Here is a 23,571-nt window from a genome sequence, read left to right on the forward strand (position 1 = left end):
AACGACTTGCGCGATTGATTTCTCGTTTACCTCTCTCATCTGTTCCTCTTTCCCCCTCCCCTCCTCCCTCAAACCGCCTATCCGTTGTTCGTCCATCTATGTCTCCGGTGTACAGTGCGGTAATCCAGGACAATATGTTCCAACATCTGCCTCTCCATATGATGCCTGACCCATGCCATTGACCCTCTTTATACCACGCCACACACACACACTTTGTTGCGCACAAACACACTTTATTCCAGTGCTTACCTCCGTTCCCTCATCTCTTTTTCTCTCTGTTTATCCTTTCAGCTGATCATCCTCTGGTACTTTTGCCTTTTCATCGTTACCTCAAATCTCTCTCTCTCCCTCACCAGGATAAGTGGATTTTCTTTTCATTTTTCAATTCTCTGTCTGTCCTTCTCAGTCCATTTGTGTGATGTGGATGATATCAATGATATCAAGGGTCAATAGGGAGCCAGATTAACATGCTCTAATGCACAATGTCACACTCATCCCACAGATTAAGATGCTAAATGCCAACCTTGTACACTCCAAAGCCTCCACTGCCTTGAAAAGCTTCTGTAGAGGATTCAGTGTTAAGCTTCTATTGACTTTAAGAGCCACTCTGTTGATTTCTATGGAGGACGGTTCAAACATAGAAAAAAAGCTTTAAAATCATTGAGTTTAATACATTTTTCTAAGAACTGCACTTATCTCGACACTGTGCTTTTGAAAGGTTTTCTTTCGGTCTTCTTTCTTTCTGTGTGCACATTGGATACACACAGATTAAGCCATTATTCCAAACTTGATTTCTTGCTTCGTATCTACAGTCTATCAGCTGCAAGGAACAAGATTCCAAATAGGACTGAGATTTCTGCGATGACAGAAATAAAAAAAAACTGGCACAAAAGAAGTTTCAGTCAGAATCACTTTAGTCAAAAGAAAAACATTATTTTTTTATCTGCGATTATTTATATTTGGCTGTAAGGCTGTACTCTGTTTAGAGCAGCAAAAGGACCCTCATACAGAACAGAGAACGCATTAATGACCACAGATGAAGTCACACAGTGTGAACGGAGGAGCTGTGGTGGAGGTGGGTCGCAAAGCAGCTTCCAGTTGTGCAGGAAATGTGGGCAAGTTTAAGCAAATACTGCGCCCTGTGTAAACTTTGCCACTTGGATGCATAAAAATGTATAAAAACGGAGCTATCAGCTTATATGAGCTGACTGCCTGACAACTAACTTTATGCAGGATTGTGTCAAAGTAACATTCTTGTTCATATTATGGACTTTAAGGGAGAATTCATCAATTTAACAGTTCTCTAACTTTAAATTACAAATATGTTTGTTTTTTTACATTTTAGTGGGTTTGCAGAGTCCTATGTCACAGAAAATAGGACATAAAAGACAGAGGTGTTAGTTGATAACGTGCCAACAAAAGATTGTGGGGTTCTGTGTTTTGGCACTTGACAAGGAGTGGAGCCAAGGGGTAACCACAGCCACGACAGACTAAAAGCTGGCCACCCAAGACAACCAGTGGTGAAGCCTATTAGAGGCTACACTCATACTCATAAAACTAGAGTTACATAGAGTAACAGCTGAACAGTTTCTCTGTGGCTGTTGTTCCTACACAGACAGCTTAATAACACAACTGCCCAGTTAGACTACAGCTCTCCTCTAACAGCTTTATCAGCAATAAAAAAAAAAATCACATTAACAACTGCTCAAAGTGTGAGCTACATAGAGAAGCTTAATATATGAGTGTATTTAAAGGAAGTATTCATGCCTGCATAGGCAAATAAGTGAGTGAGCAAAAAAAAAAATCCTGCACCTATACACTGGAAAAGGAAGAATATCCATAGCTCAGACTATACTGCTTACAGTTTCATCAATGCAAGCTGCTTGTACAGGAGCCGCTGCTGTTTTTAAACAATAACTTCAGTCATTTATTAGCAGAAAATTAAGAGGGATGTATAAAATTGCCAGGTATACTAATTTAAGCAAACTGAACCAGCAAGGTACCAAATGCAGTTTTTGATCCTATATTGTATCAGTGGGTGTATATAATATACCACTTTCCCCAAAGTGAGTCAGTCAGATGTGCTGTGATACCAAAGTTAACGACCTAAACCGGATCAATAGTGCTTAAGATAAGAAAGGCTCTTTGTGGACTGTCAAAAAAGCCCTTTAACTCCTTTTCAAATCAAAATATATTGGATTTGAATTTAATTCAATTTGGACAACAAATATAGATTCTTCATATTGTTGAAGACTAAACCTTAGACCCCAGGCGCACGGGAAGTGTAGCATATGTGAGAAGCGTGTGTACAAACTGTAATCACTATGTTTGTGTGTGTGTGTGGTTCAAGTCCAGCCCACATGTTGAAATAACACACCCGTGGGCATGTCTGCATGTTCCCCTGAATGCACCTTAGTTTATTGTCCATTGTATCTGAAAATCTTTCATTTTCTGTCTTCATTTGTGTATGCGTGTCGGCTGAATGGGTTCACTCGTGTCTTCCCCGCCAAACCGCTGTGTTGCCGTGGCGACCCGGGGGCCGAGCTAACTGTCATGTCTCGTCTGGGCGACAGAAACACCTCCTTATCAAATGAGGGCGCAGAGACAATCCCAAAGGAAATCCATCCACATTGAGACATCTGTACTTGTGTTAGCCCTGGCAAATCCGTTTCTTTGTGACAAAGCCTTAATCTCAACGTGCGCCTGCGTTTGTGTGAGCGTGCATGTGGATGTGTATTTCTCTTGGAGGATTGGAAGAAAGAAATCTGACTGAGTGAGATGGGTTTTCCTTTTTTTTTTTTTTTTTTGCACTTGTTGTGTTCTTTTGCCCCTCCCTGCTTGTGTGTGTGTGTCCGATTGCAAGGTGGACAAAGCTGTTCGACTGGAGATTTTGAGTGAGTCTGAACACAGTCGAACATATGGACAGCTAGATTGAGGCAGTGATAACAGACAGAGAAAATTATTCTGGGGCTAAACACAAACGTACACACACACACACACACACACACACAGAGGCGCGCAAGCAATAATGAAATCAGTGACGACAGCGGGGTCCGTTCTCCATGATAGAGTTACACAGCTATTCTATTCTCCCTGTAGTGTCTAGCATATGGAGCTGCACGTTTTGGCTGACAGGTGCAAATATATTACACACCCTCTGTCTGACCTTTAACCCATATTTTCTCATCATTCCCCTTGTGTGTAAGTGAAAAGACGTGGAGAACTACATGAAAACATGTGTGTCAAATGCAGCTGTTTCTCTCAGATGTACACAGGTGGCCAAGTGTACTGAGGGTGAGCCCTGCACTAGTGCTTAATGTGTTTCAGACAGGCGAGTGAGAGGATGCCAGTGCAAGCTCTTAACCCCTCTGAGAGGGGGGCCCAAAGCCGACGTGGATCTCTGAGTTCTAGTCGTGTGAGGGCAGACAGTGGTCAAGATTACATAAGTGGCCGCCATAGGGGCACCTATTTTACATACACACAGAGGAAAAGCACGAATCTCATCCTCCTTTTAAGCTGGATAACAGATGTCAGCTTGTTTTCCCACCTGTGTTTTACCTTTCCTATTTAACTCTCTCTCATCTCTGCCCTGCTTTCCACAGAGTCCCCTGAGGTGCATGTAGATGTAAGCTGCCCCTTAAATCCTGGGTTCAACTTTGTCATAGTTTCCTTTGTTTGGTCAACATCTCCGAAACAGATAAAATGAAGAATGATTGATTGAAGAATGATTTAATGCTTTGACTTCTGGTTTGTGATGCGAAAAGTTTTGGACACTTCATTTTAAAGGCATGCTTGAGTACAGTGATCCAAACCTATTCCTTAGGTTAGAAATATCCCTCTTTTGGTTTATTCAGAGCCTTCGGTAAAGTCTGTGCTGTAAAGGGAGATTGAAATGTCTTCAGCATCACCCCCAAATTACCTCTGACAGCCAATCTGAATATTTCTGTGCTCTGCTCTCCATGCCGGCTCCCACTGAACTGCATCAACCACATTTGCTCCCTATCACAGGACAAAGCTGAGGGCTGCGCTTACATTTGTCACATCTCTCTGTTTGTGTGTGCTTTTCTTTCCTGAGCGCTGATCATAAAGATCATGTTTTTGTGGGATCACTTTGGTGTCAACACTTTGGCTGAAAGTGACAGCTGCGCATCCCCCCCCTGTGGCTGTGTTTGTGGTCTTGTCTAGCTCAGTGGGCAGCAGAATGTGGTGTGAACACTGTCAGGGTTAGGGGAATTGTTCACAATGGCATCATCCCAGTGAGAAGAGAAACGTCTGTGATATATCTGAAGGTTTGTGGCTACTCCTGGAAGTCATTTTTATGTTTCTGGCCCCTACGTTTATTTCTGAGAGCTCAACTGTAGGTGCTATACCCTTACCTGGAGCTGTAGGGGTCCCAGACCTGGTGTGGCGGCAGCAGCAGCAGCCATCGTTGTGGGGATGAGCTGGAGAGGGTAGGGGTCACCTGAAGACAAGAATCACATTTTTTCTATATAAAATGAAATATCAAATTAAAAACAATGACTGCTTTCGAGCACTTTACACACCAATGGCACCTTATCCTCAATTTCTCCACCTCCCCCCTGTTAGACTAGGATGGCTCTGTGACCCCTTCTCCACCCACGTCTCCATTTTCCTCTCCTATCAGCCTCCATCTCTCTTGTTCACTCTTTCCCCTCATCCTTTTGTTTTTCTCCTCCCTCTCATCCCGCTTTAGTCTCTTGCTCCCTCTCTCCTCTCCCCCATAAACCCTCTCTCCCACCACCACCACCGCTGCCACCTGAGTCCCTTTCTGCAGCTGTTAAAGCCATCCTTTGTGTCCGCTGCCGGTAAGGCCCTAATGAAAAGCCTGATTGTGTGTCCTCCTCCTTAATACCCCCTGACAAAGAGCAGTGAGGTGAAGGGATTCTGATAAAGCCGGCCCCAGCACCGTAATTAAGAGCCGCGACTGCCGATTGCTGTTCTCCGCTCTCCCTTTTCCCCCCTCAACTGTCTGTTCTCCTGCTTTGTGGACACAGCGCTGCTTTCACTGCTCCCCTCACTCTTCTCCTTTGCTTCTTTCCTTCTTGGTGCCTTCTTCACAAGTTACTCGCTACCTCTCCATTTTGTCTCTTCCTTTCCTTCATCCCTCTCTCGCCCTTCTGTCAGGAGTGATAAATCAAGAGATAGATGGATGAACAGGGCGGAAGAGATGACAGAAGCGAGGTGGAGAAAGAAAGGGGAGAAAGGGGCGAGTTTGGATTATTAGTTAGTAAGTGCAGATAGGCTGCACTGTAATTACTCAGAGAGAGAGAAAGAAAGAAAAAGAGGGACAGAAAGGTCAGAGATAACAGGAAAGAGAAGGTGGAGGGTGAGGGATAGCAGCGAGAGGAGCAGAAGGGAGAAAAGAAGAGGATACGGTGTTTAATTATGGTCATATTGTGCAAACATGCTGGTTGAAAGCTCCGATGTGTATTTGAACTTGCTCTCTAACTAAAGAGGAGTTGGTGGACGAGATCGGGCTTTTGTGCTGATATCTAAATCCAGGAAACTTCTTTCATCTGAAGAAAACTCGAGAAGCTTCTCAGTGCTTGACCTTGCATTTCTGACCTGAACCTTGAGCACAGTGATCAGCCTCTTGGCTCTATCTATTGTGTGTATTTGCCCGTGTACGTTTTGTGTCCTAGCTTGGCACAAGCCAGACTTTCCTTACAACATATTTTCCCATATATCTTCACTCTTAAAAATAACACACACAAAAAAGAAAAAAAGAGGGTGAAAGCAAAGCTGAGACATTCCTTTGTCCAGTTGGGAAGGAGGGCAGGAGGGATTAAAGAATTATTTCAGGACTGTGTATTCTAGGAGATTGGTCTGTTCTCCTTGCTCCCTGGACAAACATGAGCCCAGTGGATATTTATGCTCCTCCTGGGGGTCGCTGTAACAAAAGGGAGAAGGACAGAGAAAAGCAAACATGTTGCTCTTGGCTCGGGGACAGCGACCTAGGCGGACGAGGCTGAGATTTCTCACTGACAAACAGACGAATGAGGGAGATGGATGAGGGCAAGTGATATATACAAAAACATTATCAGTGACACTTTGATGTTACAATTTTGCACATTTTTTATTTTTAAAGAGGTATTATAGAATCTTTCAACATGAAAGCAACAGTGAGACGATGCAGTTTTCTTACCATACAGAGTAAAGCTTTCTGTGTTACTTTGTTCTGAACAATTTCTCAAGTTACTCAGACTTAATTTTTGAAAAGAAAAACCTGTGTTTTGAACTTGGGATGTTTAGTTTAGGTTACTCATCTCTAAAACACCCTTTGAATCACTTTAGTCTCATCTCCAAATAACAAACAAATAAAACAGAGTTTGTCAAACTTTAGAGCAGGAAACAGCATATTTAGGCCAAAGTTTTAGGTTTTTCCTGTTTACTCTGAAAGTTAAAGATATAAAACATGGCCAAAATTTCAAATAACAAAGTGATCTCTTAGTATGAAGTTGCACACTCAGACATGTTTTGATCCATATGATATCATAAAGAGTAAACATTAGATCAAAGATCTTTGATATGGTCATCTCAGCCTCTCCTCCAGACTCAAGCACAGAAATGCCACCCAGCTTCTGCTCAAAGCTTCTGTTTGAAAGTGTGGGCCCATCTGGGTTTAAGGAAGAAAATCTAAACTGGCACGTTTCAGACTGTGGATGAATTGAGGGGCAGCGTCAAGGTTTAGTATCAGATTAAAGAAGAGTATTTTGAACTGTTGTTCATGCAAAGCTACCCTAAAAATAGCTGGAATTAAGCTTCCAGCTTTTTTCAAAAAGTTACAACCATAAACGCAGGTATGTTTTGCACTTATTTATTCGTTATCCTCCCTCGAAGACGCTAGCTGATTTCTTAAACTGCAGCGTGAAAAAAGACTGCGTTACTGTTCAAGTGCTTAAACAGGAGAGGCTTGGAATGCGCAGAAATCCATACTGTGCAAATAAAATGTATTCTTGTCTTCCAAACTGCGAAGCGCCGTGAGAATATGTCAGCGCACAATGCTACACATGTCCTATTTAGAGCTTCACCACCAAACTACATCGACTCACAACAACTTCGAAAGTTGCCAGAGAGTTTTCTCAGGGGCGGCTTGGCCTGCCGCAGTGTGCCAGTCCGGTTGAAGTTGGCTGAGGCAGTGAAAAGACAAGCCCACTACTTGACAGGGTATTTACGTGGGCAGTGGGCGTGGGTGAAGATGGCACTAATTAAAATGGAATGGACTTGTTTGGGAAGCTGTGAAACTCTAAGTGGGGTGGGGTGGGGGGGAGTATGCACGAGCCTGTGCGCACACTTACATATTTGTGTCTGATTTGTGTGTGTGTGTGTGTTTGCAATTCCACAAAGCCATTTCTGGCTGTCTGGACGTGTGTGTGCGCGCGCGCGTGTGGGGGCTGCTTTGGAAACATGTTCTGGCTGCGTCCCGTGTTAATGTGAGGAGAACCTGGGGCAGGTCACATTACCACCCTCCCTCCCCCCCCTTCTGCTAACCCCCCCCACTGTGCATTTATTCTCAGCATCCCCTGGCAAGCACCAACCTCTCCTTTTTTCCTCTCTCTCTCCCCATCTCTGTGTCTCTCTCTCTCTCTCTCTATCATGGTAAACAACACATTGCCACACAGCCGGAGCGTGATAGCCAAAAAAAAAAAAAAAAAAATTCTGCAGGACGCCTTCATTTTGTTGCTTTTATACATCAAAAAATAGACAAGACAAAAGGAAGGAGCCAAAAGGACTGAGTGAGAGAGGGAGAGAGAGATAAAGAGAGTGTAAACAGGAAGGGTGTATTTGGACTGGTTTTTCTATTAAGAGGGAGATGTTGTTATAGGGGCGAGCTCGTCTTTTGGGAAACAACCAGACTCCTTGTGTGGGAAAATGGTAGGACTCTACCTTGCTTGCTTGGTGAAAAACATGTGAAACATCACACATAAAAGCTACTCTGAAAGTTGCACCTATTCATGAATGTACAGCGTGTGTGTGCGCGCACGGATGCCACTCACTGCAGCCAGGCTTGTAGTTGAAGCCAGGGGGCATTAGGAAGCCCTGCTGGGCCGCAGCTGCCGCAAGAGTTCGCTGGTCTGGGGGAAAGACAGGAATCATCAGTGGAGGGAGTTGGCCCTGGACCTGCTGATGAAGGAGGGGGAAGAACAAGGGGGGAGGAAAAGGGGGAAAAGAAAGGGAAATGAGAAGGCATAAACATTACGACCTGTCCATTTGTACAGCTCTTCATGTGTGCATGCACTGGGAGCGATATGAACAATGCTGAAAATAAAGGTGTGTTTGCACAGTGACACAATCAAATGCATTCATATACATACACTGTATGCATGTAATCAATGCGGAACACACGGCTGTAAAGAGAGCATCATGTCATTTCAAACACAAAAAGCCACGTCACGAGGACAGTTCACTAAACTCTAACAACAGCTGGCCTTTTCGTTTTATTTGGAAGACAGTGCTCTCTTCCCTTCTCCCTGCATCAAACCTCCCACCAACCAAAACACACAGACACAACGCTGTGTGCGCGCCTGTCGGCAGAGAGCCATACGACTTCATAAGGTTTCCAGGATTTTAAAAGGAGACGAAGGGAGAAAAAAAAAGAAAAAAGAAAAAGAAAAAGAAGCTCCTCCGATGGGTGACTTTGGCAGGGATGACAGGAGAGAGAGAGAAGGAGAGAGAAGTAGGAGACAGATGGTTGCACTAAACAGCGTTCTGCCAAAAACAACACACAAAGACTTGCGCGTGATGGACTGACTGACAGTTTGAGAGGAAAGATAGGAGAAGATAAGGCGAGGAAGACATGGAGAGTGGAAAAAGGTGGGAGAAGGAAGGAAATACTGGAGAGTTTCTACCTATAGCTAAGGTGTAACGCGAGATGAAGACAGCAAAGCATCCCAAAGCAAAGATGGTGAAATTGTTATAAAAAAAGTCAGAATGTAAAAAAATAATGCGACAATCTTGCGTAATCCTCTGAGCCAGCCCTAGGACACATCTTGCCCTCTTTGTTGTTTTTATTCAGTAACGAGAAGCATACAGTTTGCCTTTTTTATTGGCCACCAGTTTTTTGAATATTAAATGGCAAGATTACAACAATGCTGCGCCCACACTGTACTCAAATAAAATTAGAAGTACAAGAAGCAGGTCTTGGAAGTGTAATATATTTAATTAACAATTTCACAGCTTCTGTCAATTTAACTATACCTTTAATGATGTCTTTTTCTGTTTTACAGTATAAACAGATTTCTGTCAGGACCACTACAGTCAAAAGGAAGATTGTTTTTTCCATCTGCAGTAATTTGTATTTGGCAGTATGCCTCTGTTCCGGGACCTCCCTGTGCATTTGTGGAAAGACTAAATTCAGGAGTAGCTCAGAACAGAATAGGCATCAGTGACGTAACAGATGTGACACTGACTGAGTTTAAAAAGGGATGAAAGGAGGTAAAGTTGGGTTCCACAGCGGCTTGCAGAGGCCACACCAACCAGGCTGATGATATGCAGCTTTCAAATATGCAAATACGATGCACAGAAAGCTATTAGCTGAGCCATCAGCTGATGTGACTGTCAATGAGAACAGCTGATCTGCCAGGGCTGCTGCCTCAGGCTGACCGTGAAACCTGCCAGAACTAATGCTATGTTCAATTTAAAAGAAAAAAAGCAAAGGAAAGACGGGCATCCTGAAGTTTCCATGTTAAACTGTGAGGCTTCCCCGCTTAAATCAAATCCCTGATAATGTCTTAAGGCCCATGACCTGCACATGTCTGGTTGCAAAGCACTTTGCTCCCTCTTTGCAACTAATCTCTCTTCCTCTTCTTCTGTCACTCTTATTTTGCCAGGAGACCAGAGAAGGTAATGGCTGAATAGGATAATGGGTGAGTAAAAGCTGACTGATGTGGAAAATTGATCTGGAATGAAGGAAATGGCTGCACAATCATAAAGAATGGTGGTGGTGCCACGGTACAATCGGGTAATGTCTCAGCAATGTGAGCCCTTTAAGTGGTTAGTGTTTGAGACAGGTAAATAGAAAAAAAGAGAGAGAGAGTGGCTGTCGCTCAGTATCAACAGTGATTTTACAGTGTACTGTAAATTCCTGTGCGTGTGTGTGTGTGTGTGTGTGTTTCTGTGTCTCCTCCTCATCCCCCTCCTCCCGCTCCTGTGTGTGTCGGCACGCGGCAGCCAGCAGCACTGTAATCAAACTATCACAGCGCAGCTCCTGTTCCCCCCCTTACACCAAAAACAATAATTACTCCACCATTTTGGTTAACCATAAACCGTCGTGCCGCCTGCGACGCACGATCAGAAGGGGGAGGCGTTCCAGAGCGACGCTCGGACAGGACCCCTGCGGGGACGAATCACAGACAGAACAGTTCTGCTTTGCCTTTCAGGCCTAATTGGACATATGCTGGAGTAGAGCTGGCTAGAAATGCTGTAATATACCGGAGGGAGGAGAGGGAAGGGGAGCAGAGGAGCAGAGTAAGATAAGTTTGAGGCAGATGTAGCACATATATACTATACATACACACACTAGTATATCTATATTGTGTGACTCAGTGTCTGCACATGACTTTGCTTCTTTCTTTGCCAATGAAAACGCCAGAGAAAAGCTACCTTCTCCTCTATATCATCCCCTCCTTTTCTAAATCTCAGAACAATATGCCTGCATACAATAGGCAGACATTAATCAGCCTACAGAACTGTTGCGCATTATGTACAGTATGAGTCATCACAATGGGATAAGAAGATCAGGAGGAAGAAGAACAAAGGGATGAGAAACAGAGACAAGAGTGAGATGGGGAATGGTTTATAGAGAACAATTCCCATACATAGGTTGCTCTCATAGTAGCTGAGTTAGTGTAACAGCTGCTGAGCCGATCAGTAGCAGCAATCGCCTAACGTGCTCACTGACACTCACACTTATCGACTTTCATAAGCCACACAAAGCAGGAAACGTGGGTCGCAGCAAGCTGAGCGAGGGACTCAAAAACTGAGAGTGTGTTTGTTTGTGGAGTGGCTATCACATAATACAGAGGATCAATCACTCTGATACTGTAGGAGCTTTCTTTCCCATTTAATATTGAATATACAATAATGCCTTAAAGCAACTCACGAGCTCTGCCTTGTGATCACACCGTAAACTTTGAAACCAACAAGAAGAAGAGGGAGGGAGAGTGCTATAAAAATCAGAGACAAAGATGAGCTGACAGAAGGAAAAAAAGAAAAGCGGGAGAAAGTAAGAGTAGGAAAAAGGGAGAGCAAGGCTGGATCTATCAGACAATCTCCAGATCTCACATAAAGGAAAAGGCACATCTTAAACAGCAGGAGCTTTGGGAATAATGCGCTCCTCAGCTTCTCTTTCACATCAGGCCCAAAGCGAACATGAAAACCTACAATACACACACACACAAATCTTCACACTGCTACTGCTGACGTGGAGAATAAGAGGCGCTGCCGCTTTCATCTGCAAACCCCACCTCCACACCCAAAACAGAAACCTGAAACGAAACCGGATCTGAAAAATGCCTCTAATCAGTGAAAGCTAAATGCAAAACAAAGAAAAAAATTACTCTAAGCAGAAGAAGAAGAAGGGAAAAAAAAAATCACATATATTAAGAACAAGTGTGAAACTTTTTCTCGAGAAATTTCACAGGGGCAAAGGGAACGGAAAGAGAGAGAGAAGTTGACAATTCACCCTGGCGAGACAACTTCTCAGGAAATAAACAGCAGATAGAGAGAACAGAATGAACAAGAGAGGGAGAACGAGTGAGAGGAAGAGAGACGGAGAGGGGAGCAAGAGTTGGATAATTGGCAGCGAGTCGAGGCTGCGTTCACCACGCGCCAGGCGGCACAGCTTGAACTTAAAGCGCCGCTGCGGCATAATGAAGATGTGGCCGCTAATTAACATATGGGGTGCGAAACAGGTTGGTTGGCACGCGCTGCGCTAAAAACTCCAAGGTAAAGTTATTATTGGGGAGTAATTAGCTCTATGAAGTTAATGCGCCGAACAATAGCTGCCAGCGCCGCACAATATGGCTCGCATCTGAGCGCGCGAAAAAATAGCCCCCGCTAAAGTGCGAGTCCCACAGCTAAAATCTGTTGGCGACCATATGCTCCGGCAATTAATGCAAGACCTGTATGACCTATTGCTGAAGAGGGGATGTGCGAGCGATAGAACCAATAATTAATTTGGAGAGAGAGAGCGAGACCGAGAGAGAGAGAGGGAGCTGGCTTTTAATATTAGTCCATTAACTTTCTATGGACAGTGGGCTATTAGGCCAGTGTGCTGTGAATGTAGGGGCATGGTTCAGGTGGCAGTGCCACTGCAGGATGCACACACAGGTATATCTGTGCCTGAGAAAGCGTGTGTGTGTGTGTGTGTGTGTGAGAGAGAGTGAGAGGGTGGGCCTCAGTGGGAAAGGCTGTTTGGTTGTAGTCCAGTTTATTAGTGCATACGTGTGTGTGCATGCTGACACACACTGTGTAAGGAAAACACAAATTACACTGGCTGCGGTGTAATGGGGGTGATTAAATAATTACACAGCCAATTGGGTTAGCTGCTCCTATGCAAAGACTACAGAGGTGCTCCTGTGTTACGTTCATGGTCTGCACCGTGTGCGTGGAAATCAATAAATGTTTTTCAATGTTTTTGTCTGCCTCTTCCCAACAATGAAAAACACAGATAGAGACAGGAGTTTGTGCTTGTGATTGCATCAGGTATTACACTTAGCTTTGTGTATGTGAGATAGAGTTACCAGTGTAGGATGGCCTTAATAGAGACCTTGTTAGCTGCTGTCGCCGCCAATTCTGGGCTCTCTTAAACCAGTCAAAGCATCAGGTGGCTTTACTCATTTTCTGATTTTTTTTCTCCTTTCTCTCTCTCTGCTCTGCTGCCTTTGACCTATAGCAGTAGTGATTCTTGATGAGATTAAAGACAGCACACAGGGGCAGCACTACAGGAGCAGACACAGTTGAAAGTGTGTGTGTGAGTGCTTTGCATGAGTGAGTTTTGATTCATTAGGCAGGCCACACTTGTGTTCTCTCATCCCTCTGTTTCAATATATATTGTGCATTTGTGTCTGGCAATTCTATAAAAATGTGTGCGTGTTCTCAAGGTAAGCCCTGAGCCTCACGGCAGGTGAGCTGCTTTCATCCCTGTCGCGCTTCCTCGCACGGCAGCAACAGTCGTCCCCGGCAAACACCGGGGGGAGCCTCGGAGACAAGACGTTTAATTAGAATGAGACGAGACGAGAAGGAAAGTAAAGGGAAGTTTGAGAAAATGTGCTCACCCCTTCAAGCTTAACAAGAAGGCCCCTAGCAGGGGGTAGGAAAGTGTGTGTGCATGTGTTTTTGTGTGTCTTGTACGTCCTTATGTTCACACATGTTCCTGTTTTGGAATTTCTGTGTGGACAAGTTAGACTGAACCCTTGGAATGAACACAAAGTTTTATAACATAAAGGGTGTTTTTCAAGGTCTCTGCTTAACCAGAGGGAAAGGTTTCGTCATGTTTGGGGTTTTGGTGTAGGATTATGGCAAAGTTAGAGATAACGTACGGTCAGGACTTCAATTAAAGGTTAGGTTTAGACGGTTTATCACAATAAAAGTAAGGGTTACATCCAGGGAAGATTGAGGATTAGGACAGTGTATGACAGCTCACTCAAAAGTAAAACAATGTGAATGTGAGGGAGAGTGTGTGTGTATGTAGTGGATGATTAAAATTAATGGATTGTAAGTGATGCTAAATCATGGATCATTTCAGGTAGAATCAATTAGAGTGAGAAGACAGCCAATCACCGACTTGTGAAGACTAATGAGCGTCTACACAATGAAGGTGCACATGTGCGTGTGCTGCTCCTACTGTATGCCATTAGCCTCTGCTGCTGTTATGCCCGTCTGTGCAAATGAACTTTCTTACACCGCATTCGGCAAGTGCTGCTGGCCTAAATAGCGAAAGCTAACACGCATATCGCTAGCCTGAGAGGGAAAAAAAGAGAAAAGAAAGCAGACACAAGGACAATAAATAATTTGTCCTCTTTTCATGAAGGATGTGTGTCACTCTCCTCTCTTTTTCATGAGCTTGATTATTCGTTTCATTTCATCACCTCTTCCAAGTGGACGGTTGAAAGCATTCTTCACAGGCCTTTGGGGGTTCAAGTCTAACAAAGCCAAGGACGGAGACACACAAACACAAACACACACACACACACACACACACACACACGAAGGGACAGCTGAACTCAGCCTTGTTAGGGGGAAATGCAATCACAAGGGGCTTATCATACAGACACAAAACACACATACACGTACATACACACCAGAACACACTGAACCTGGTGCCCTCTCTCTGGCAGGCCATTGTATTGTGGGATTGTGTGGACAATCTCTTCATGAATGATTAAGCAGTGTATTTCTCAACCAAGTCTTTGATGACGAGTGTGTGTTTGATCATCGAGCGAGTGTGCAGCACTCTCCACGACCGCTTGTGATATGTGTGAACGGGCAAGGGAAGGCGTATATTTTGGATGTTTGTCCGTGTATTCGCATACTTTGTTGTGTGCAACATATATGTGGATGTCTAAGTGTTTTGAGCTGCTGTGATGAGCGCCTGTTGATTGTGTGTCTCTCTTAACGAGGCTGCCTACAGCTGCCCCTGCTTGTGAGAAACTATTGTTGGGCCCGTTCAATGGAGAGACGCTTGTTTGGGAAAAGGTTGCAAAGTCATGGGAAAAGAGAGCTTTGTCTCGGCGGGGTCGTGAGGGAGTGAATCATGAGCGGACGTGTTTATGGCTTCACACACACAGCTGTAGTGCGCGCGCACACACACACAAGCGCATGGGTTAAGAAACGAACGCATGGAGAAGGCACAGAGAACTCCTCAGACGCAAACATGTGCTCGCTTTTTTTGTCAGAGAGACAAAACGCGGACAATTAAGAATTTAATTCGCATAAAGCAAATAAACACAGCTGCTTTACACAGTATCGTGGACACACACAGACACACGTCCTACACACATGCTATCACAAGGTTTCTTATCACACAAACCGTGTATGGCTAAACTCTCAGGGGAAAGTGAGTGTGTGTGTGTGTGTGTGTGTGCGCTTTCTTGGACAGGGTGTCTCTTTATGATACAAAGCCCAGCTTTCTCAGCTTAAAATTCAGTGTCATCTGCCTTTACAAAGGGCTGGGCTATTCGTTCCAAGCCACCTGGACCAAAATAGAGGCTCCAGTGTATGGACCCAAAAGTACAATACTTCCATTTTTAAGTGTTACATATATAAACCCACCCATTTTCTCAAGCCGAGGACCAGGCTCACATTCAAAAGGGACTTTTAATTTGAATTACTTTGCAGTTTTATTTGACTTTACTGGCTATTTAACATTCACTTTTATACACCACATGATAAGATTTGGCCATTACTAAATAAAGGCCTATTGATTTTGCATTTCATAGGATTCGGTGGTGATGAAAGTCCCTTACAAATCTCCTTTGAAGCGAGAACATAAACAAGTATCTCATACAACAACCACCCAACTCAAAAATATCACGCAATATTAATCACATCTACAACTGAAACGTTTATTTATTTATTTTTTTAAACAAAGGGTACTACTTGGCCTGCAGTATGAGAGTGTGAGGATTCTTATTTTATTATTATTATTTTGCAGTGTTAAGAGTGTTTCTGGCATCAACCTCTGTTCAAAAGGGGAAAAAAGTGTGAGTCGTAGCAACCAGGTTAATCAGGTAGGGGCTTAGCTACGCACAAAAAGAGCAAGGATGCCATATTGGACAGTATAGTTTCTATGGGTTTGCAGTCGTACAAAAATCAACAATGTGGAACTTTCCTGCAGAGCTGTGCCGAGGTGGGTGTGTTTATTTGTACTTTAGAACGTAACAGCCTTGAAATAATCAGAAAATAAGGTTTTACTTGTCTGAGTCTCTCTTTCACACTTGCTACCATTATCTAGGTTGATTAGCTGGTGCTGTATTCCTTTAACAGTCACTCTCAGACACAATGGAATAAACATCAGAAAAGTGGACTTCACCGACAGTGTGACAAGCAAGTTGGATTTATGTAATAATCACTTAAACCGCACATACTGCCAACAGAGTACTTTTGATTTTTCCAAGCAGACCGACCTATTTTTAAGTGATTACACAGGTTTTGTATGAGTGTATGTTAGAGGAGGAGGGGTCACCATTATAAGTCAACGTTGATTCAGGCCCCAAATGCTGATGGCTGAGCATAGAAAAGCTGCAACAATCACAATCACAAAATTGCTATTGTGGGTGATGCCGACACGCGCGCAGACATACTCGCACGCTCACACAAACCCAACACACAAAGGGCACATACACAAACATGCGCGCACATCATATGGATGGCCATGCAGACACAAGCTGGCCTCACCTGGATTTGTTGCTGCAGGAGGTTGATTTTGTGTTGCTGCTGTAGAAGCTGCTGCTGTTGCCGGGCAATCTGTGGACAGAGCACACCATGCGCTTTTAGAACTGCATACAAAGTGCATGCGTGTGCGTTCGTGTGTGCAGAGCCTGTGGGAGATGCGACACATCTGCAGGTCTCTGATGCCCCAGTTGCACGACAGAGGGTCAGTGCCCTGGTATGAAATATTAAAAAGCTCATTTCATATGGACTCAACATCGACCCACTTACTGACATGCTGACAACTGACTGCTTTTGATATGTGAGCTGAAAAATAATGAGCACACAATTTTTAACAGTTAGCCTCATAGGATAATTTAAAGCTGCTTGCTTTCACTTATGTGACTGCGTCTTTTATTTAACTAGGAAAGAATTACACAATTATGTGAAATTTGGCTTCTGCAATCCTAGAAAACAGACAAAAATACAAATACTTTTGTTCTTGAAAGGTAATTTTTCACTTTCTTTACCTTTAACTTTTGTTTTGCATTCAAAACAATGCTTTCAATGAAACACAACAGCTACAGCGAAAACATAAGTAACTTTTGAGCTGAAACTCCAGCAACTCCTAAAAAGAAATGGAGAAACACAAGAATTCACATAGAGTACAGTCTTCATAATGTCAGAGTCATGCACTGTGTGCTGGTGCAGGATGAAGCCAGGAGCACTGTAATGCATTGTGTTTGTCACAGGTGATTTGTCCTTACAGCTGTATTTCTGTGTGTGTGTGTGTGTGGGCCCATCCTTCTCTTTGTAAAACCAAGCCTTCCAGGAGCAAAAAAGCATGGCAAAAAAAGGGAAACCCTTCTCTATGCAAATACCTGGCAGACTCTCGCCTGGGAGCTGGGAGTGTGTGCATGTCTCTTCTACATCCGCTCCAACACTACATACCCTCAGCTGATTCCTGTGTAATGTCCTTGTGTTTAAGCTGCCAAAGGCGCATGTCTCTGGCTGCTTGAGCGCTGCATGAGATGTGTGTGTGTGTGTGTGGAAGAAAGAGCGTGCAGGGGACAGAAAATCCTGTGATTTGTTGCTTTTCAAATCCACCTTCTGTTGTAGACCTATAAGATGCATTTTAAACAGTACTGACCTTTGAAGTTTACATTTTGCAATGCGATCAATCAAACAATGTGCTCCATATACCAAGTAATGGAGACTGAATGGCTTGTTAGTATGGACATTTTTTTTTCTTTTTGCAGCATAGGCATGGAGTAAACGCCATTTCCAAATGAGGCCCTTCACATGCACCGTGCTCCTATACCTGATCCTGCTGCTGCTTGGCGAGCTCCATCTGCTGCCTCTGCTTCTCCATCTGTGAGGCGGCCAGCTTCTTCTGCTCCTCATGGGCCGCCAAGAGCTGCTCCCTCAGGCTGCTCAACTGGCCAATCATGCCCATGAGTTGGCGCTCTTTCTCCGCCAGGCTGTCTGGGGTACCTAAAGGGCAAGAGTGAAGAAGGGGGGGCAACAGAGGTCAAAGGTGATATGAAATAAGCAGTACTCTGCTAAGGTTACCCCGTGCTTTTTGAAATTCCACTTCCAGTTTTTAGACTTGATATTTCCTTTGTTAAATTAAAAACAGGCTGGTTACAGCTGGATGAGTCCGAGCACCTCAAATATTAAAATTAACCCTGTAGTTTACTGTTTTTTTTTTTTCAGTTTTTGTAAATTAAAATGGCTATACAAAGGATGGCATGAATCATTGGGGTTGAAGTCAGGGTCAGAGAAACCAAAAAGAAAAAACAGAGCAAAGCTATCCATGACTTGTTAGCTGACTTAATATATGACTGGTTAGGGGCTTTGAAAGGTAGAAGGGGGCATGTCAAAGGAAGATGGGTAAAGTGCCGTTTGTGTGCAGCAGGGTTGTAAAACCAGATGTTGACTCATTCTCCTGGGCACAGAAGGCCAGCAGTGATTAATCAAGCCACATCCATCACCGCTTTTATTGCCGTATTGAAATAAAGAAAATAAAGCTGGCTGAGGAAGTATTTGTAAACAGGCAAAATGTGGTGGGAAGAAGAGGCAAAGCAAATGTAATGTCTGAGCCAGAATCGTACGTTTACCAAACAAAACGAATCTTCAGCCAGGTTTGCAAATTGACATTCTTCACTAAAACTTAAAGTACAATCAATATTTATCCGATTGGTGCTGAAATATGGATAAATTTGGAAGTGCTCCGTAGCAGTATTGAGTTGTATTTTTTTTCCTATGAGTGTGCTTGTGAGAAAAAGAGAAGGAAAAGAGAGAGAAGGAGAGTGTGTCTGGTCTGTGTTTACCCTGCAGTCAGCCAACCTCCTGCTCACATTTAGCATGGCCTGACCTTTGACTCCTTAGATCCTGACATACCAGCTCCATTACAAACACACATACACACACATGCGCGCGCTTCCACACAAGGCCTAAATCATTCAACAGGATGTAGTTAGAGAGAGGCACACGGAGGCAAAATCAGTATGTGTGTGCGCCCATGTCTGGTCATATATATTGATGTTTGCCTACATGCCTTTGTTGTGTGTGTGTGTGTGTGTGTGTGTGTGTGTGGGTGTGTGTGTGGAACAGCACAATCCCCCATTGTTCTTCAGCTGCTACCTTTAACAGGGCCACATTCCTGCACCAGTCAAACCAGATGAGGACAAGAAAAGAGGGAGAAAGAGAAGGAAGAGAAGGAAACGGGAGAAAAGAAAGAGAAGCACAGCAGGGGATGAAAGAGGGGAGCCAGAAGACGAGATCTGTGTCGGGGGGGGGGGACATAGGCCATGTCTGCTGACCTGGCCTTTGACCGCTCGGGAAGGTGAGAGCCATCCATTTGTCTTCCCCTGTTGGTAGCTGCCGCCTCACCCACCGCCACCCCCACTGCACCCACCGACACCCCCTTTCCCCACCTTCTCCCTCACTTCCCCCCGCGCTCCATCCATCCGCCAACAATGAACAATAAAGGCAACTGTCGGGAGCACTGGCCGCTGGAAAAATAAACACGCCGCTGTCCTAACTCACAGACTCACCTTTGTAGAGCCAGAATGTATATGTGTGTGTGTGTGTAGCCAAAGCTGACCAAGACAAGAAAGAGCCTTGTGTTACAAACGTTGGCATGTTCAAACGGAGGGGTGAAGGGGTGTGAAGGAAGGGGAGAAAAAAGAAAAAGAAAAAAAGAGGCTAAGAGGGGGGTTGCAAAGGTGAAAGGATGGATCAAAGGAGGCTTTTTATTGTAGGGCTTTCTTGTTAGGGTTAGCCTCCCTCTGCACACACACCCACACATATAGAAAATTGGTTCCAAACAGTGAGCGCGTGCACGCCGATGTGAACGGACATTCCTCGAACCAGGAGCCTGGAAGACGGTCCTCGTTCTTTTTCTGCAAGCTGTTTCCAGCTCCCCTCTAAGGCCGGGGAAAACGACACGCTCAGTAACTGAGACGAGATGTCGAAAATCTCCAACGCCGACATGAGGCGCCCCCGTCTTTTGCTTCTCATTTCTTCCCATTCACACTTTGAGAATTTCTGTGGTCACCCCATAAATCAGCTCGCGTTGCCTTGTTTCTTCAGCTGCTGCGAGGCAGGCAGGTGGATCGATAACTGGTTTCCTCCATTGGTTTACACACATTTCTCCTTAGGCTGATTGCCGCGGCCTGAGCTTACCTACAAACTCCCCGAATCGACACCAACTCTCTCCCTTTTCGCTCTCTCTCACACACGCACACACTCGTGCGCAGGGTAATTAACCAATTTGTAACAATGTAATACTTGTCACTGTGTTCGGTGCTAATTAATGACCCCGGCTGCACTGATAACTCCCCCTGGGTAAGTAAGGAGGAGTGGGGATGAGATGGCCAGGGAGGGAGGGAGAAAGAAGAGGAGGAAATGGATTATAGATGTGAAGTAGAATAAGAGAATGCAGAACATATGCAAAGAAGTATATTTACTTGGACACAAGAACTTAATTTCTCTGAATAATCAAATTAGTTGATATCATCAAGTCAATACTAAGGTGAGAAATTAAGGTACTTAACATGGTGGGTGTTTTGTGGTAGTTTGTAGTAATAAAAACCAGAAGAATTGGTTATCCTAATAAAGTTACTTATAGTCAGACCTTTCTATTGCATTTATTGTTTATTTAAAGATAAATGAGGAGTTTAAAATGCACATAGTAAGTACATTATTAGGAATACCACTGTTGCTCCTGCTAGCTGTGTGTGTACCTGCCTGATCCTGTTTGCCTAATTTGTTTTAGGAAGACCAGTCAACAATTACCTTCTCCTGACCGGTCAGTGGAACCAAGTGAAACTCCTCCAACTCTCTTGCTCTCTCTCAGCCAGCATCCTCTCCCCATACAATATTAGCTGTTCCTTTTAATTGTCGTAATGACTTTAAACCTGGTTTTGTCTCATTCTGTATGGGTGGTGTACAGAATGAACCTAAAGTACCTAGATGGTCATATTAAACCAGAGTAAAGACAATAAAGATAACAAGGTCAGTGAATAAGTAATCTTTATGAGCCAAAAGCTTAGGTTTAGCCCTCCTCCAGAAGCTGTGTTTCAGGCAGTGTTTCTATTCTTCAGCCAAAGGAAGAGGATACCTCGGGTATCTAATCTCAGAGTCCAGAAGCCTAAACTACCTGGTGTTTGCGAGGGTCAGCCAATCACAGAAAAATGGCTTCAAGTACAAAGCTACTATTTAAGACTATAAATGGCACCAGTTTATTTTCTTTTTGTTGCTTTTCTCTTCCTTTCTTTTGAGCAGCTAAGCAAAGCGATCATTTCACACTTTGGAACTTTGGAACTAGACTTTACAGTGTCTTTTCACACAACTTTATTGTAAAAAGGAATGCAGTGTAGAGATAAATATTTAGCAGAGATTTCAAGCAGAAGTAAAAAAGAAAAAGCAAACAGCTGTACAAAGATTATCCCCCCCCCCAAAAAAAAAGAGATTGGTGCAGCTTTAAAAGTCTCTTGTATGGGGTTTAAGCATTTCCCTTCATATAAACGTAATGATGAATAAAAATGTTATCCAGATTTCAAGCAATTGTTCTCATCTGTGCTGTCACTTTTTAGTGTGGGGGAGCGACGTTAATAGCATAACACCGTGGGGAGATTTATTCCAGGACTATGAGTTCCATAATTGTGTGTATGTGTATCGCTATGTGAACCGCATGGGGCCTTTTTACCAATGTTTCTTCTCAATAAAGCCAACGGAGCAGGAGGCAGTGGCTCACTTTGTTCCCCACAAAATGCTCTTCAATGGAATTCGATGGGGGCAAAAAAAAAAAAAAAAAAATCAAGAGATGCGCTGACAGTGTGAGAGCAATGTGTGCGCTCACCTACACACTGACGCTATTAAAGCAAACACTTTAGTATCTCCGCAGCTCTACCTTTTCTCACAGATTCTTATGTAAGACACGCACCGGCTTAACAGACACAAACGTGCATATGTGTGCTTCCGCTGCATGCACACACATTGCTCCCCAGCTGTTGGTGTGTGGTGCACCAAGCGGGACGCCCCTACACAGAAATGTCAGCGCGGCAGGGAGCTGGGAAAAGGAGGTTTGATCAATGGAGCCCTGCTCTCGATGGCCACGCTGCTCCGTGAGGCTCTTTGATTACATATTGCTTTGCTTCCTAATGAAGCTCAATTACTGGAGGAGAACGACGGCTTTGCCCTGGAGTTACAGGGAATAATGGCCACAGTCTCTTCTGCCTCTCTTATATCTTTTCCCCTCTCTCGCTTTCGTTCTCGTTGATTCTTGCTCCTGCATATTCACAGCACAGCTCCACTTGTTCCCTTTTTGTATCCCCTGCTGCCCTCTGTCCTACTCCGCCTGTGTCGCTCTTGGGTGTTAAAGAGGGTTGTTGTGGATAAAATGGTCGATTAGCAGTGAATTAACAGCGAGCTGCGAGACTAGCAGAGACGCCATTAACTTTTTTTTTTTTTGACGCGCTGGTCATACGCACAAGATGAAGCAGGTGTCCTGGTTTAGTTCAGGACAGATCAAGTTAATTTAGGATCACTTCATCTGAATTCAGTTCATATTAGTTCATTTCAGGTCAACTTTAACCTGAGCTGTCATCTTTACAATATGGCCCCATCACTAGATGTCATACCTACCACGCTTTAGGCCTTTCTGCCTCATATATTTAATCTAACTCTAGATGTTTTACTCCCGCAATGGACATCGTCAGTGCCTCAATCAAGTTCACAGGGTTAAAGTCTTTAAGTTCTGGCATAATTTAGTTTTACCGTACCTTTAATTTCTCCGACGTGCCCTGAGCCCATGGCCAAAAGTTTATCCTTCCAGTCCTTTGACAACAGCCTCTCAATGCTGGGGGCCTCTGTTTAGGGGAGGATGAGGGGCGGGGGGGCAGGGGAGAGGGAGAGAGAGAGGGATTCAGATGGCTGGCCAACATGACAATAAAGCTCATTTAAAGTCCATTTGCTGTAATAAAGGCAGCAGCGGCTCAGCCTAATGGCCGCATCAGCAGGAGAGAGAGGGAGAGAAAGGCGGAAAGAGAGGAGCTGATAATCGAAAGAGAGGAAATCTGAAAAACAAAAACAAGTGAGCGAAAAAGGGAGAGAGCGAGGGAGCGCAACGCAAGATAAAGAGAGAGACAAGTGGAGGAGATGGGGGGAGAGAGAGAGAGACGAAAAAAGAGAGGCTTTTTTCCCTCTCACCTGCTGCTAGAGAATCATTAGCCCTGTGGGCCCTGAGACAAAGAGGGCCTTAATGCACCCGCCACAATGGACACATTATCAGCTAGTGCTTTGTTTTCAACACACACTCCACACAGACGCTTACAGGCGCACGCACATACACACACGCGCACAAACCACTACCTAAACACACACTCGCAGACTCACTAATTACAATCAAACTATGGTAACAGTTGTGCACACAAGTACACATACAGTGAGGGGAATGGAAATGTCACACGGGTGAGTGTATACTTGGAAAGATCCAATCCTAAAATGTGTGCACATATAAGCACCGGAAAAAAACAAACGCGTACACAGATATATGGCCATGAACCTCGAGTAGTCACAATGTTGGCTGTGATTGACGTGAACGAGAAGGAGAGAGGAGTGATCAGACAAAAGAGGGAGAAAGAAAGAGAGAGTACTTTATTTACTGGGAGC

At 44.2% G+C, this 23,571-nt stretch overlaps 1 protein-coding gene across 18 annotated transcripts in view; it reads right to left on the reverse strand.

The window, feature by feature from the left end:
* Window positions 1–23,571, reverse strand: part of sox5 (SRY-box transcription factor 5) — a 259,298-nt gene that overhangs the window by 24,261 nt on the left and 211,466 nt on the right. For 15 of the 18 annotated variants that reach the window (XM_082511977.1, XM_082511984.1, XM_082511990.1 and 12 more), the window contains 5 exons: window positions 22,683–22,769; window positions 17,714–17,886; window positions 16,420–16,488; window positions 8,019–8,145; window positions 4,377–4,462 (listed from right to left, as the gene is read on the reverse strand). In XM_082511977.1, coding sequence (XP_082368103.1) covers window positions 4,377–4,462; window positions 8,019–8,145; window positions 16,420–16,488; window positions 17,714–17,886; window positions 22,683–22,769 — 542 coding nt within the window. The remainder of the gene's footprint in view (window positions 1–4,376; window positions 4,463–8,018; window positions 8,146–16,419; window positions 16,489–17,713; window positions 17,887–22,682; window positions 22,770–23,571) is intronic. The other 3 variants (XM_082511986.1, XM_082511982.1, XM_082511973.1) reach the window with 2 other exon arrangements.

This window comes from Aulonocara stuartgranti, assembly GCF_965226115.1.
Source record: "Aulonocara stuartgranti genome assembly, chromosome: 17".
Taxonomy (NCBI): domain Eukaryota; kingdom Metazoa; phylum Chordata; class Actinopteri; order Cichliformes; family Cichlidae; genus Aulonocara; species Aulonocara stuartgranti.